The 17,299-nt window shown below is 46.0% G+C and overlaps 1 protein-coding gene across 2 annotated transcripts in view; it reads right to left on the minus strand.

Moving 5' to 3' along the window:
• SLC12A4 (solute carrier family 12 member 4) overlaps window positions 1–17,299 on the minus strand; it is a 54,711-nt gene that overhangs the window by 37,055 nt on the left and 357 nt on the right. The window contains exon 1 of one of the 2 annotated variants that reach the window (XM_072980675.2): window positions 2,570–2,662. The exons of the other annotated variant lie outside the window; for it this stretch is intronic. Within the exon in view, the coding sequence (XP_072836776.1) occupies window positions 2,570–2,615 (46 nt within the window). The 5' untranslated portion in view covers window positions 2,616–2,662. Of the gene's footprint in view, window positions 1–2,569; window positions 2,663–17,299 lie in introns of those variants that run through there. 2 annotated transcript variants of the gene reach the window in all.

The following is a 17,299-nucleotide window of genomic DNA, read 5'->3' on the forward strand; positions in this document are numbered from 1 at the left end:
CAAGAGTGACAGGCTCTTTGCTCTCCCCAAATCATTCTCACGAGGCCCAATTTCCCCCACAGGCAGCAAAAGCCAAAAGGTTTAAAGTCAAGTTCACAGCAAGGGCATCCTATTTTCATCTCCATCAATATGTTGATTAGGCTGTTGTGGGCAGAGGGAGGGAGGAATGGTTAGAGGCTCTGTCAGAATGGATGGAAGCATCCCCATCATCAAGATGGCCCTTCTGCCAAACACTTCGCCCAATTTCCCCTCGTGAACTTAAAAAGATCTTGTTCAATTCAGGATATGCGCTCTTCCCAAAGGTTTTTTTTTTGTTGTTAACTACAATTCCCAGATTCCCCTAGCTAGCATGGGCATTATGGGGTGGCTGTAATTCAAAAAACCTAAGCTTCCTCATTTGGGAAGCAGGTCTTAACCGGTCAATTTCTCAAGTAAAAAAGGAATCATGTTTTGTTCGGTTCCATTTTTTACTACTAAGTTACCCAGTGGATGTTTTTTGTTTTCTCCTGACACTCAGCCAGAAAGCCACTTTGCAAACTTGTGGCTAGACCCACAAATAAAATAAACAGAAAGCCAATCATAAGCAACAAGCAAAGAAAAACATCCTCAGCTCAGTTTCTAACACCCCTAAGGAGTATGGAAGTAAAACAAAGAGGCACCTTTTACATTTTCAAGTCTGAATATGTCTGAATGTGTTAAGAGTTCGAGTTCTCCCCCTCGACACACACTAGTGACACCTCGAGAGACAACCCCATAAGGAGTCAAATCCACCAGCCTCTCTCTTTCCCGAGCCGTCAACACCAGCAGTTCTACCAAGCCCAGAAAGAGCCTACTTCCATCATTGCCCTGATAAGTAATGAGTGTTATGTACCCCAACACCAGCTGACACCAAGAGTTTGTTCTTCATTAGCAACATTGAACATTGCTTCTGGAACAGCTCAATCCGTTTGAGGCAGCTTCGACCACCGGAGTCTCAACCTTACATACCATTGTTTACCAATATGCACAGAAATCATTTGCTTCTCAATTCTTTAAGAAAAAGTGTCGCAAAGCACATTTTTGAAGCTGACCTTCCAAGTAACGAAGGGCGTATTCCCACGACTATCCAGCCAAGAACCTTCAAAGCGTGATTCCCCGAAGGGTCAGGCCTTTTGAGAATCCTGGTTCGCACAAATCGTTTTTAAAATTCTGCCGCTGAAAGAGAGCACGGCACCCGGGAATCAAATCTGAGAACGCCATCCTCTCTCGTCAACCCCGTATTCCAACTGCCTCCCGGACTTCAAGTCTCAAGCAAAGCTTCAAGTCCGGAACGTGGTTTTAAATTATTGTATGACAAACCAAGCGAAAGCATTGACTGAGCCTTCCGGCGGTCTCTTGGTTCAAAAAACAGGTACTGGAGTGCATGTGAAAAGAGGAGTGAGGAAACAGATAAGACATGGACCTCAAACCGAGTCCCAGAATGCCAGTTTTTGGTTTGGTGTCTCACCTGAACAATACTTCCCCCTTTGGACAGATTCTGATCTCTGTTCCCCTAGGACAGTCCTAGGTACCTGGCTTACTACGCTGGCCAGAATCCATTGGTCAACAGCTTGATAGTCCCATCCCTGTGTTAACAAGCAACGGTCTATTATTTGTATCCGCATGTGGTCATGACTCCCACCACCATATGAATAAATGTCATAACAATTACGTGCCGTGAAGTCAATTCTGACTTACGGTGACTCTTCCTAGGGGTTCCCAGGTAGAGAGCATTCAGAAGTGGCTTGCCCTTCTCTTTTTCTAGGTATGCTCTGGGACTGCACAGCTGGCCCAAGGCTACCCGGGATGGTTCTTCTCCCAGGAAACACACTGGGGAATTGAAACTCCCGATCCCTCACTCCACAACCAGGTGAACCCTCTCCCCAAACATGCATTTGTGCCCCTTTGTGTCCAAAGAAGTGGATTTTTTAAGCCATGAAGGCTCATGCTGAAATATACCCAAGAGTCTCTAAAAGTGTTACAATATTTCGCTTCCTCCCGCTCCACTTTTGCCAACTTTTCCTGCATAACCATTATGTTCTATATTTTTAAAAAATGTTATTCTTTTACTGCGTTGTAAACTGTCTGGAGTGGCCTTGTAGCCAGATGGGTGATAGGTAAAGGTAAGGTAAAGGTTCCCCTTGACATTTAGTCCAGTTGTGTCTGACTCTAGGGCGTGGTGCTCATCTCCATTTCCAAGCCAAGAGCGAGCATTTTGTCCATAGACAGTTTCTGTGGTCATGTGGCCAGCGCGACTAGACACGGAACACGCCATTACCTTCCCACCGAGGTGGTCCCTATTTATCGACTTGCATTTTTACATGCTTTCGAACGGCTAGGTGGGCAGGAGCTGGGACGGACGACGGGAGCTCACTCCATCCCGTGGATTCAATCTTACAACTGCTGGTCTTCTGACTTTGCAGCACAGAGGCTTCTGCGGTTTAACCCTCAGCGCCACCACGTCCCTCTACTGAGGGGTGATACATAAGCCGAACAAACAAACAAAACAAGGCGACCTCTTTGGAAAGTGACAGATGAAGGAATCTCTTACCCCTTCTCAAAAATTCCTTGCCGTGCTCCGCAATGGGGCTCACCATTCTCCTTCTTCCTCCAGTCCTTTCCACTACATCGAGCACAGGCGTGGGAGAAGCACAGAGGCCAGGAGGAGACCGTTTCCAACCAACCCATCCATGAACAGATGCAAAACGCCGAGGAAAAACCAGCTCCCTGCTGCTCAGCTGCCTCTTATTGATCATCCCCCAAATGGCGCTTCTGACAATCCAACCAATTCGAAACTGATATGACCCTGATCGTGTGTGACGCCACCCTGCTCCCACCCCACCTTCTGCCCTAAGATCAGCCACGTCAAGGAAGACGCTTTCGCTGTCACGCCTGGCTGTGTGGCCTGCAAAGCTTGCACACTGGCTTAAAGAAGATGCTGGAAAGAAGCACGGAAAAGGCAGGCCACCTCCATGCCTCTCACAGCACAGACTCCAACCGTTACTCTTTCCTTCAGGCAACTGTGCCACAAAGAAAAGAGGGGTTAAAAACGAGGCCTTTGCATTTAAACAGGAGAGAGTGAGGAAGGAAGGAAGGAAGATACAACTGAGAGACATGAGTCTTTACGATGGCGTGAATGTAGATGGGAGCTGGTTACAGGGAGAGCAGAAACTCCTTATTCCAACAGCTACTGTGGCTGCCAATCTCTTTCCAGGAACAATTCAAAACTCTGGCCTTTTATATATATCAACCTATACCAACCCACCATCACCAAAGAGAACGGATAATGCTTTCCCCCTCCCCCTACTTCTTAGCTGAGCCGAGACCTTCTGAGTCAACACAGGCTTGTGTGAAGGCGTGCATGAGTATATAAATATGTTCGGTCCGGGTCTGCCCCGTCACCCCTCATTCTACCCACCGAGGACTGCTGTGACTACCCAGGACAAAAGACCCCAGCCAGGAATGGCATGGGCACATGTATTTTTTTTTATATTTATGTGTTTTATATACACACTCCCTCGTTCTTTGACAGGAAAGCAAGGGGAAAGGCATGTTTGCATGGCTAAATCCTCTCCCCGGGCTTTTTGACGAAGAAGGAGGTTGCTCCTTCTGGTCAAACAAGCAAGAGCAGAAGTTCAAGGTTTGTGCCAGCAGTAATCAGGAGAGATGTTGAGGAAACACACATGTCTGAGGATGCTTGCGACAGACCTCAGCCCAAGCACAACATAAGACTGACTCAAAACCACCACTAACCTATGAGACCCGTTTCTACTAAATCATTCGCCCTCACCCCTGCCGCCTCTTCCTGCCCCAGTGCTCGCTGGGAGCTTTCATTCTGAGCCAGTAAGGTAGGCAGAACTAGGCCTAGCTCAGCTTCAGAGCCTTCCTGTTCAGGCCTGACACCCAGGTGAGCCACATTTAGATGTCTCTAAGTGGTGTGCATGTCAGGGATGACTCCTGGAATGGAAAATGATGGGATCTGTAGTCTAAGAAATCCAAAAGCGCCACCCTTCATTGGAACCAGACGATCTAGTTATAGTTTATAATTAAACACAGCTATCTCTCAAATCACTGGTAACATTCAGTCACAAATTAATCCAAGGCTCATTGATTTTGACTGGGAACAAAGCCTAACTAACTTATCCTGGATTCCAGAATAATGCTCTGGTAACATTCCTTGGAAGTGCATATTTCTGGGGGTTATTTGATATTTTCAGGCAGTGGATAACTGAAACTGCAGGTACAGTGGTGCCTCGCTTAACGATGTTAATTCATTCCAGCGAAATCGCTGTAGAGCGAAAACATCGTAATGCGAAAATAAAAAACCCACTGAAACGCATTAAAACCCGGTTAATGCGTTCCAATGGGCTCAAAACTCACCGTCCAGCGAAGATCCTCCATATGGCGGCCATTTTCGGTGCCTGTCTAGTGAGGAATCAGTCCTAGAAAACAGCGGAGGGCCATTTTCTTCAGCCGGCGGCCATTTTGGAACCCGACAATCAGCTGTTCACTGATCGTCGGAATGCGAAAAATCGGTTCCGAAGCAGGGAACCAATCATCGCACAGTGGATTTTGCCCATAGGAAGCATCATTTTGCTATCGCTTTTGCAATTGCAAAAAAGGCATCGTTAAGCGGATTTATCATTATACGGGGCAATCATAAAGCGAGGCACGACTGTACTGATCCCGTGGATACAACAGTCCCACTGTACGATCACAGCTTCACATTTCATACAGATAGTTTGTACATTCTATGCTTGGTGCCTGGTTTCAAGAGATATCATGTGATGGACAAGGGAAAGCAAATGAGGGCCATGCCTGGGCCAGACGTGCCCTCAGAACATGGCAACGCCTATCTGCACACAAGGAATCATAGTGGGTTGAACTCTGACCAGCCTCTCTAGCACACTCCCCAGCTCTTCCCTCGACCCTGAAGCTGTTTTTGAATCCTCCAATGTTCACATGAATTTGGAGTTTTCCCCGAGTGCCTGGGGAGGGCCACTGCAATTAAAATGCTCAACCAAGAGGAGCATTCTCCACTGCTTTAAAAACATTTAATTTGCATTTCCGAGCTTCTACTTCAGCAAGCATCAATTTGAAAGTATGTGATAACAAGCCTCAACAAGTTGGCCTTCCTGAAGTATTAACTCTGCTCAGCAAAACAAACCACTTCCACTTCTCGCTTTGATCGCCGGCAAACTTGCACGCAGAGAGGGGGGGAAAAAAACATCTTAAGGTCTCTCCATGGAAGAACATGTTCCCTCCAAACAGGCTAATCGCTTTGTATGGAGAAAAGACCCAGGTGAATGCACGGAGACGTGAAAAGTACGGAATATGCTTAGACTGGATGGATACCTTTGGGTGCAATGGGCCAAGTCAATGCACGACACCAGCCCTCCATGTGGCCCTCCATTCAGGCATCCCTGCCTCTTGGACAGACACAATCCAAGACCTCATCATCTACAGCCTAGTGGTGGGAAGGCAGAGAGGGAAGAACCTGGTCCCCTAAAATGTGTGTCGACGGACCGGTTCTTACTAGATCTTGACGACACTGGAAATTCAAAGACAAAACTTGGGGTCTCACTGGAGGAAGCCAAGTTCGCTCAGCTCCCGGCGTTCCTCAGTACTACAGCCCCGGGAACTCTGGAACTGTCTGAGTAAAGAACAAGGGTGGGGAACATGTACACCTCCAGATGGTGCTGGAAAAGTGATGACTATATAGCTGGAAAACCCAGAAACATGTTACACATTTTTAGTGGTCCAATTCTTTTTTTAATGGTATCTGGACAGCTCATCGAGTCTGGCTGGGAGTTCAGTTGCCACTGTATGTCGCAGGAGAAGAGCCAACCTATGTTACCTTGGGCAAGCTGCACAGCCCCAGGGCACCCAAGGTAGGGAATGGCAATGCATTTCTGAGTGCTGTATACCTAGAAGACCTTGCCTCTAGTGTTGGAGCGTTCACCACCTCCCGAGGTCATGGGTTCCATTGTTGTACCACTCTAACAGTTAAGAAGTTTTTCCTGATATTTTCCTGATATTCAGCCTTCCTATAGCTTGATCCCATTATGACGTGTCCTGCACTCGGGGTTGATGGAGAACAGATCTTGCCCCCCTACTGCAAGACAGCCTTTCAACTATTTGAAAAGTGCTATCTTATCGCCCTCAGTCTTCTTTTCTCAAGGCTTAGTTTTCTCTCTGAAGCAACAGACAGTACACAAATACTGTGTACATGCACAACATATTGTCTGATGAATGCACTGCGAATTGCAATCAGATGGGTTGACAGTCTTAGCAAAGATGTCATCAGAGAAGAAAACCTCACCTACTTAAGTGATGTGCCTATACAGATGTACCCATGCGCTAGTCCAACTGAAGGCAACAGCACTTGCTTTTTTAAGTCTAGGAAAGGGTTAGGGTTCCATTCTGGTTTTTCACTACCATTACAAGATCCACCCATGGCAACCAAATGTAAAAGTTAGCCCTTCACATATAACAAATTCTGAATGTCAAGGGGTATGTTTTCTATACTAAAGAAAAAGTGAATACTGTAGACCTCATCCCTTTTCTGTACAAAGATGGACTTCTGCTCTCTCCCCAAAACTTGCTCCATCTCAGAAGTATAATTTAGGGTGGACGGGAGGGGAATTATTTTGAGGTTGACCAGTTGGGAGTCAGGGAGCCTTGACTCTCAACAGAGAGAGAGAAAAAAAACAAACGCCCTGTTGTGTAGACACAAGCAACCCACCTTCTACATCCAAAATCAACTTCTCCTGCTCCTAATGTAATCCGCCCCACAGGTAAAAAAGGAAGAAACATCCCATGCCCTATCAATAAATCTGGATCAACAGGATAGAAAAATGAAGAGGTTCCCATTAGTATCAGGGATGGGATGTGTTGGAACTCCCACACCCCAACCCTGGAAAACACTTACCACGATCAATTTTCACGCTGGCACGGTGCTCTGTGTCCCCCATTCTGGAACATTCATGTACCAAAAAAAGGAGTAGGAAGTTGAGCGGCTCTTATTAGATGGAGAAACGGAAAAGAAAGGAGGAGGAACAAAATGCTCAAAAGAGTAAGCTTTTATGCCCAGCTGCATTTCACCGGCCAACACATCAGCCAAGGGCCTTAATCTCTGCTTAGCATGGGGCTTCATCACTGCAAACTGCCAGGTTTAAGCTGTTCATTAAAGAGTAATGAAAATAAGTGTGTGTGTGTGCACAGCTTGGCAATGTTACTTTTTAAACTCCACTCCCATAATCCCCTACCCATCTGACTAGGGGATTATGGGATTGATAGTCCCCCTCCACTCCAAGCTCTGAATGGGCACACAAGAAAAGGCCGGGCAGGACAGATTTAAAAAAAATATTACAATTTAAATCACAATGTAATTTTTTTTAAAAAAAACCCAACTTTTTGATTTAAATCATCAAAAATCCAATTTAAAACAAATTTAAATTGTGATTTAAATCAAATCCGCCCTGGCTGGGACTGACCTGTTCTAAGTCTCCTCATCAGCCAGCCGCTTGCCAAAGAGCCAGTCTTAAAAAAATGTCTGTGGGTATTATAAACACTCAAAATTTACATGTACACAAAATGATATACACACATGTATATTAAACACATTTCCTTGGTTACAGACTTTTTTTTATTCCTGTTGCTTTCCTTCCCCCCCACCCCCAGATAACTTTCTGGAAGGGTGATTCTAATACAGTTACAAGCCCTTCCTCTAAAACTGGAGAGAGGCTTGAATTCCAGAGATTTCTCAAACGCCACAGATAAATTCATCCGGTGTGCCTGATTCTCCTCACCGGAAAGTGGCTGGCACTTTGAGGTCGCCCTTGATGCAGGACAGCCTGGGAAAAAAAAATTCTATGCAACTGTGAAGGACAGATGTTTTGACCCTAAAAGAAGTCTCAGCTTACACGAAATATTCCAGTTCTACAGAGGCTACAAAACACTTGGTTTCCTCTGATGCAAGAGACAGAACTATTGCCTTGAAAAATATAAAATTCCAAACTAGCAAAGCATAGAATGGCTGCTGGTTCATTACCTGGTTTTAAAAAGACTATAGAGTTTTAACACCTCAAGAGGCAAGTGTCAGTAGCCCTACTCTCTTGGAACCTAGGAAAAAAATGCTTCACACAACCTCAGACTAGGTAACCAAGGGGTTAGCAACTACAGGCCTTCTGAAAGTGGCTGTACTGCAGATCTCACCAGCTTTTACCAGGAGCTCGGCTTGATCAAGTGTCCTTGATCAAGAAGACACTCGTCAATGCCACAACTGGGAAAATTTGGAGGACCCAGACGGGGTCTTGCACCTGCAACAGGCCATATCTCCTGGCAGCTGGCTGCATCGATTCTGGTTCTTCAGAACCTGATTTCCTCTCAAACCAAGCTCTGGAAGATACAAGACCTTTCAGAGAAGAACCACACCCTTGGAAATCTCTGGAGGCATAATTACTGTACATAAACACACATGCACCCATTCCAAACTGAGGGGATCCAAGGTTGCAAGAATGATCTCGGGGCGGTATGCACCTTGTCATCTCTGAGTTTCCAACCCCTGACCTATATGGACTAGGGGAAATTCTCCACGACAGTGGTTCCCAACCTTGGGCCCCTGATGTGCTTGGACTACAATTCCCAGAAGCCCTTGCCAGCACACCTTGTCATGAAGGCTTCTGGGAATTTTAGTTCAAGAACATCAGGGGACCCAAGGTTGGGAAACCACTGATCTATGGCCCCCAAGATGAGGCCCCACACCTTCCTTCTTACCTGAATGTTTTTTAAAAACATATGCCAATAAATTGTGTCTAGAACTTTCCACATGCAAAACACACACTTCATGACGGAAGAACCAAGATGTTCCTGACCGCTCCAAGATCTGAACACTCAAACCCTTGCATTGAACCTATTATCTGAAAGATGGTGTCTCACTTTATGACCCTACCTGGGTATTAAGATCATCAGGAGAGGTCTTTCTCTCCGTCCCCCCCACCCTTACATGTGTGTTTAGTGGGGGCCTTCTCTGTGGCTGCTCTCAGACTTTGGAACTCCTTGCCACTGGAGGCCAGCCTGGCCCCATCTTGGCTGTCCTTCTGCAAGCAGGCCAAGACCTGTCTCTTCAGGCAGGCTTTTGTTTAAATGACTGGTTGACCAACTGGATTTTTTTTTTTAAAGGATCATTTTATTCTGTGTTTCATTTGTGCTTTTAACCTTGCTCATGGGAGTTTTAATATGATATCTGTTTAATGCTTTTTAATGTTGTAATGATTTATTATTTCGCTTTTAACTTTGTTTCTTTGAATACTGTAAACTATCTTGGATCCTTTAGGATAGATAGATTAGATACAGCAGATTGATTGAGAATCTGCATGCTACCGATCCAGTCCAAGGATAACTAGAACTAAGAAATGTGACTTTTTGGGACCATAACTTCCAGAATCTCTGATTACAACTCCCACAATCCCAGCTGGGCCGATTGGTCATAGTATTCCGCTTTTAGAAAGTTAATGTTTCACAGTTCTGAGAACGTTCCATTAACCCCAACCACCCCTACCTATCTGCAAGGTAAGGAGGGGAGGTGGGTTTGACAAAACAACATCTCTACCTGTTTGAGCTTCTTCCTGGGGTCCACCTCCACCCTCTGGCACTGGCTCTTTCCTCTGACTCCCCTAAGGGCCAAGAAGGGTTCATGAGGGGCCACCCATCTGTAATTTCAGTATCTTATATCTTATCAACACAGGATACCCACAGGGCCCTAATTCCATGCATGCACCAAGAGGAGAAACCAAGACCACACAGTGTCGCCAACCAGCCAGCATCCTACCAGCCCAACCAGTAAAACAACATTCTCTAAGGTAAGCCATATTCAGGAATGCCTCAGGAGTATTTTAGGTTTGGGTGGGCAGAGTATGGCTCACAGGTGGCCTCCTGGCAACACCAACCTGCCCGAAAAAATCTGTTTCTAAAGAGGCCCGCCACACCCTTTAAGTCTGTCTGTCTCATTTCTGAATCCCGGAGTTGGCTTACATTTGGAGGATAAAGTTGTTTTTCCCCTTACAAAACTATGAAGCATTCATTCAACTGTTATCCAGGCCTGTCCTTGCTTAAAGTCAACCGAGACCGGAAACATTCCCAGTGGTAGCGTTTATGGCCGAACCATTGTTTTACCCATGCTGTCAACCTTTCCTGTCGGCCTTTGTCCTGCTTCCATGCTGAAGATCCCCATTTGAACATATTAAATAACATACAGTATTAGACAGTAGTACTCAATTAAATCAAAACAAAAAGCAAATCCGACCTGGACTCAGGAAAACCAGCACAGTGAGGCCTCATCCTATCAGGCAATGCCGGTTCCAAAAACGGCATTTCTAAGGCCAAGGTCAACAATCTGAGCAGTCAGCAAGATAAACAAGACTCCAGCCGGGAGAAACTGAAGACACAACCAGGAGCGGTCTCAAAGGAACAAGCCACTTTTAGAAAAGGTTAACTAGAAATACCTGTTGGTGGGCTTAAAGATCGAGCAAAGCCAGGCAAAGGCTTCTGTGTCTTCAGGGTGGCTTAACAAATGAACGTTAATAAAGTTACCCATCCAGGTTCACCAGGAATTCCGGCTTCTCTTTCCATCTCAGTGATTCTGCCAATGACTAGTAAATAACTTGTTCTCCACTAACTGCCCAAAAACTCTTATGGAACCCTGGCTGGCATCTCTTAGCTAGGCAATCCCTCATCCTGATTGGCTCCTACACAGATGGGAGACTTAGACCAGGTGAGGCCAGGTGTTCATCTAGCCCAGCCGTTTATTTCTCTGACTCAAAGCAGCTGTCCCTGGCTAAGCTGTTTGGCATCATCATATACTAACCTAAATATACTATCAGCTGGAGGTGGGATCTGTTCAGAGCAGCGATTTGCTCAATGGGAAGAATAAAGACTGATGGAATGAATGAACAAATGAATAAAATATTACATTCATTTGATTCATGCTCCCCTCTGATTTGTTCAGATAGAAAATAGATCAATAGTGCAATAAATAGATTAAAAAAAAAAAAGCAAGTCCAGATTTTACTAGTGAGCTATACGGGAGACCTCTAGGAAAGATGGAGATGGATACAGCTAATCATCTTTAGCCAGTAAAATACTTCATCCCAAATACAGCTCAAACAGGCAATAAACCCCCTTGCGCTGTTGTAGTTACTAGCTGTCAAGTTACTCCCAGCTTATAACAATCTTAATGAATTAGTGACCTGTGAAAGGTTCTATCAATAATAGTTCTGTCAGATTTTACAAACCCAAGGCTGTGGCTTCCTTAATTGGGTCACTTCCTCTCACATACAGTCCTACTTTCCCTGCTGTCGTCTTCTTTTCCCCCAACATGTGTTCCATTTACAATTTTTGCCACATGTCTGTATCCCAATCCGTCTCCAGGGACCTCAGGGTAACCAGCATGTGTTTCCCTTATTCCCACCCCCCAGCACAACAGCCCTGCCAGGGTGAGTAGGCAGAGGAGCACAGATTGCCTCCCCCCGCCCCCAAGCTACCCAGGTTGCTTTGTAGCACACGGGGACCCGGACTGACACCTGGGCTTCTGGAGTCTACCACTTGAGGTCTACTGCAGAACATACCCTAATCTGAGATCTGGAGCAACGGAGGGAAATGACCCATGGATCCGCTCTGGCCCATCAGTGGAAGCTGCCCACGTGCCCAGCCCCACAGGGGGAATATGGGGGAAGTGGGGGGATCTACGCTGATCTTTGCACCTTCATCCCATGTCAACTAGGGCTGAGGTTTAGGTTAGAGGACTACACACTTCTACCTCAAACCGTTTTCCTAAATGCACCAAGCACAATAAATATATATGCTAAAACATGGCATAGGGAAGAGCACGCCACCTGGGGCTTGGCTTTGCGCACCCCGGCTGAGGCCTGGAGGTCAGTGAGGCTGTCCCTTCTACACCAGATCTTGGGGTCTGGTGTGATGCAGCTGTACACAGCATCCCCCCCCCCCGGGACATCGGGTGCATCGCTCATCTGTACGTGTAGAGACAAAGGTGGGTTGGGGGCGTTGAGTGAGGATGGGGGGGGCTCTAGCCTCGCCTCAAGGCCTGCCCGCTTGCAAATCTGATGCCTAAAGTGTTTGTCCATCTGCAATATCCTCCCACACGCTGCACACCACCCCATGAGAACATCTCAAGTTAAACACTGATTTTTACAGCCAGTTATCTAACACCCACATACACAAAGCACACGTTGCCCTCCGACTTTACAGGTCAAAGGACGGCAAAGAAAGTGGACCGCCAGAAAAAGCAAAAGCAAACAGCAGCTTGAGATTAGAAAGTTTATCCATCTTTTAAAAAAATAAGAAATAAAAAAATCCCGCACCTATGTGGCTTAAAGAGAAAGCACTTGGATTAAGAGTGAGAATATCTATAGGGTACCTCAGCATTTAAATCAATAGGTCAGGGGGAGAATTCTGCTCCTCTTTCCTGCAGGCTCTCCTCAAAATTTATTCATTTATTTAAACTTATATCCTGCCCAATCTAGGGGATGAGACACTATGCTGGGCAGCTGCCCAGAAAATAACATAAATATATGAGAAAGAGCAGAATTAAGATAATAACTATAAAAACTAAAAAAACTCTCATAAACCCTGCAGTCTAGAACCTAGGTTCTTAACCTTTGTTACTCGGATGTTTTTGAACTGCAACTCCCAGAAACCCCAGCCAGCACAGTTGGTGGTGAAGGCTTCTGGGAGTTGCAGTCCAAAACTCCAGAGTAACCCAAGGATAAGAACCAGTGGTCTAGAAAATAGGCCAGGACTCAGAATGGTGAGCACAGGGCCGATGTAAACTTCCTACAAAATCAATATTGCTACAAAATCAACATTGCTACAAAATATTAATACTGCTATAAAATCAATATTGTTACAAAATATCAGTGCTGCTACAAAATCAATATTGCTACAAAATATCAATACTGCTACAAAATCAATATTGCTACAACATATCAATACTGCTACAAAATCAATATTGCTACAACATATCAATACTGCTACAAAATCAATATTGCTACAAAATATCAATACTGCTCCAAAATATCAGTATTGCAAAGGGGGTGAGGATTATAAAAGTCTGGGTTAAACACCAGGTTTCTCAAATCAGAGGAGGGCTGGGGGGCCATCGCACCTCCACAGGGAGGGAGTTCCAGAGTGGGGAAGCCACCACAGAGAAGGCCTGGTTTCTAGCTGACAATTTCTTGGCTTCTCTCGGAGCGGCCATCCACAGCATCAAAGATTGCAGGTGGGACGGGAGAATGATCCGGGGGAAAAGGTGCTCTGACAGGTAGCAAAGTCCTAAACTGTAAAGGGCTTTATAAGTCAACATCCATTCCAGTTTGGGAATCTCTGAAAGAGAACTGATGTTTCACAGGCCACAGCTTCTGGAGAAATCGGACAAAGCTGCCTGCACTTCCGAGAGAATCAGAAATTGATTTCCCCCTCTCCTCCTCCAGGAAAATGCAATATATCTTCTGCTGGTATCAATTATAGTTCTTGCATTCCGGAAATCTATGTGTGACTGGCAAAATCCATCTGCATCCCAAACCATCTCCTAATGGCTGCATCTCCTCCTTCCTGCATGGCCTTTTGCAAACTAAACACACCCGATGGGTTGTTTTCCATCCATCAGCTTGTCTTTTTGTGTTTCGTCTAGGTGTATATATGCACATGTGCAGACTTTCACAAAGGAAAAGAAATCACTAAATATATGCAAAGACAAGATGATGGAAACCTCATCTTCTTGTATTCCGCGTCTCACTCTTGCGCTGGAGGCAGAAAATCTCATTGGGTTAATGAACTATCTCAGCCCTTCTCTAAGCGTTGGAGAAATTTAGCACTATTTCTTCACATCCCTTCTAAATACCCTGATCAACTCCTGAATCCTTCTCTGGATTCAAGCTGGTGGGGCAATAAAAGGCCCATATCATCCAAACATCCCTGCAGCTACAGGATTACAATCTAAATGAAAAGAAAACCAAAATCACCATATCAAAAGCTTCCGAAGGTATTGCTCACTCTCCACCATAATTAAAAGAACGCCTCTGGGTGTGTCATCATTCCAGCAGGGTCTTGCCCGTTTTGCAGTAATTAGATGATGTTTCTAGTCCTGTTGTTACACCACCTTTCACCTTCAATGGAAAGCACAAGCTGATCACTGTTTCCACTTTATTTTTCCCTTGACATCAACTCATCATGGCAGTCAGTGTCTGTCCTTTGAAGGTGCCCATGGCCACAGAGACTGGTGAAACGTTAGGAAGAACCACCTTCAGAACACGGCCAAAGAGCCTGAAAAACCCACAACAACCAATGCAAAATAAAGAGTTAGGCAGCGGAGCGCTAGATAAGAGCTTAGAGCAGCCCAATGGCAACAATAATTAAAAAGGACCCTTCTCTTCCAAACTGGGTTGCTTAAAAAGAACCCTGGGAAGACACGAGGATAGAAGGGAAGCAGAAGGTGATTTTTGTGTTACAGAAGAAGTTGTTTCGGTTGTTATTTCCGATATGCTGTTAAGTCATTTCTGACTTCTGTTGACCCTACGAATGAGAGACCTTCAAATTGTCCGATCAGCTCTTGCGAACTCAAAGTCCGGGCTTTCTTTTTGGAAGCAACCCACCACCGAAGTTCAAGCTTCCTCTTTTTTTCCTGCTGCTTTCCAATTTTCCTAGCGTTATTGTCTCTTTCATTCAAGTCTCATCTTCTCCTGATGTCCCGGAGGTACAACAATGCTGATTCCAGATTCCTGGGCAGGGTGTATCCATGGGAGCACTTTTATGACTGGTTACGTGTGCAGGTTATGTGCCTTCAAGTCAACTCCAACTTGTTTCTAGTAAGGTTTCCAAAATATGTAAGATCTAGAAGGGCCAGTTTTTAATGCCTGGCTACAGAGCCGGGGGCCAGGGATTCAATTCCCCACTGCTGTACCTCCTGGGAGAAGAGGCAGATTGTGTAGTCCTGGGAAAACAGCACAGCCCAAGGATGATGGCAAAAGAAGGGAAGGGTATGTCACTTCAGAGTCCCCTATGAAAGCCTGCCAAGGGGAACCATCTATTGTAAACAACTTAAGGGTGCATAACTGTTATTCATCAGTGCCACCCCTTGGTGAGTCTTCTTGGCCAAGCAAGGACTTGAACTCATATCCTCTGGGCCCTAGGCCCTGGCTCCTCTCAAGGGGACCCTCTGTTCCATCCTATTTTAATATAAAAGATTCTTTTTAAATATTTGTATACTTACTGTTTTGAGCTAAGAGAGAGAGAAAGAAAGAAGTTAGTTAGTTAGTTAATTAGTTAGTTAGTTAGTTAGTTAGTTAGTTAGTTAGTTAGTTAGTTAGTTAGTTAGTTAGTTAGTTAGTTAGTTAGTTAGTTAGTTAGTTAGTTAGTTAGTATTGTAGGTCAAGAGTTTTGATTGCCTGTGGTTCAAACAGGCTGCATTGGTAGCCCTTATCATATACCCAAGTGGTTCTTAACCTTTGTTACTCGGATGCTTTTGAACTGCAACTCCCAGAAACCCCAGTCAGGATAGCTGGTGGTGAAGGCTTCTGGGAGTTGCAGTTCAAAACTCCTAAGTAACCCAAGGTTAAGAACCAGTGATATACCCCATGGTGCTGAATTCCCTAAATTCTTTACAATGGGAGTGGGCAGAGATCGCTGAATCTCTGAAGGCTTTCAACCTGAGGGAAAGGAGGTGGTGAAGAGGCAGAAAGCCCTTTTGACGGTGGTCCACTGATGGAATGTTCTCTGGGGGGGGCGGTCTTAAGGATAGGATAAGACTTTTGCTCTGTTGTGTTTTGTATCTCCCGAGAGCGCCTTTGGCTGGCACTTTTTAAACTAGCTTTTTGGTACCAAACCAAGCTGGCTGGATAGCTCAGTGGGTGAGTCATTCTGGCTAAGGAGCCAGAGGTTGGGAGTTTGATTCTCCATGGTGCCTCCTGGAAAAAGAGCCAGCTTGGGTGCATACACCCCCACGCACACCCTCATCAAACCAAGACATTCTTCTTGCAACCGGCCTTACAACACCACACACAGCACATTTTCTTCAGAATGTGGGGAAGTGACGTCACTAATTACAAACTCCGAACCAGCGTGGCCAAAATCACACTTTGATTTTGCACGGTCTTTGCTGATGACAACTTTTTTCTATCTCCTCTGAGAGTCAGTTTTTCACCTCCTTTGTGTGATGATTCATTTGTTTTCACTCGAGCTGGAACTGGGATGTTTTCGTTCACTGTTGCAATTGTTATCCACTTTGTTTGACTCTACGTATCACTTAGGAGGGAGGTGCCTGGCTCGGCTCCCTTCCTTTCCTGGGGTCCCTACCAGGGTTTGGCGCCTCTGATGATGAGGCTTCTGGGCCAGTGACAGGGGAGAAAATCGGAATGGGTGGGTTTGCTTCCTGCAACAAAATGCATTCATTCTAACTGGAAATATTTTGAGTTTTCTCTTGTATGACTTCCGAAATCACCCAGAACTTCCAGAAATGCAACTTCTCCTACCTCTGGTGCTGTGCAAAATTTATGTCCTACTATCAGTACAAATATTGATGTGTTGATTGCTAACCAAGCATCAGAACGACCCGGTATAAATCACGCTGCACGCTGACACTCCTCCTGACACTCCTCGGCCCTGCCCCATCAACAAGAACTCTGCACATGCTCAGCCCCATGTCTTTTTCCCGGCCCCAAATCCCCCTGGGCCCTTGAGTCACCCTGCAGGATCGCTTCCCTGGCTGGCTCTCTTACAAACAGTTCGTCCCCCACCTTTCTTCTCCTTTTGGAAAGAAGCCTCACCCTTTGAACTCTGCACACGCTCAACCGACCTGCTTCCCCTCCGGGCCTGCGAGCACTTCAAAACCAAGACGGCCTCCCTCCTCTCTGGGGTGGGGTGAGGTGGTGAAGGAGCGGCCCTCCAGACGTTGTGGGCCTGCAAACTCTCTTCCCCACCCCTCCTCACGAGGAGATCTGGAGGGCCAGTGGGCTGCAAGCTCTGCACCCCCCCTGCCCCCGAGAACGAACTCTGCACATGCTTGGGCAGCTGCCTCCTTCTCCCTCCTTCTCCCCCCCCCCCCACCCTGCCCAAGTCTCAACCCGGAGTAACGGACTTGGGAGACAAGAGAAAGCGACGCCTTTGTCTGGAGAAGAGCCAGCCAGCCAGGATGGGAGGAAGGGAGGAAGACACAGAGAGCGAGACCGGCAGGGTGGGAGGAAGGAAGGAAGGGAGAGAGGCAGGG

Source organism: Pogona vitticeps, chromosome 10 (assembly GCF_051106095.1).
Source record: "Pogona vitticeps strain Pit_001003342236 chromosome 10, PviZW2.1, whole genome shotgun sequence".
NCBI classification, from domain to species: Eukaryota; Metazoa; Chordata; class Lepidosauria; order Squamata; family Agamidae; genus Pogona; species Pogona vitticeps.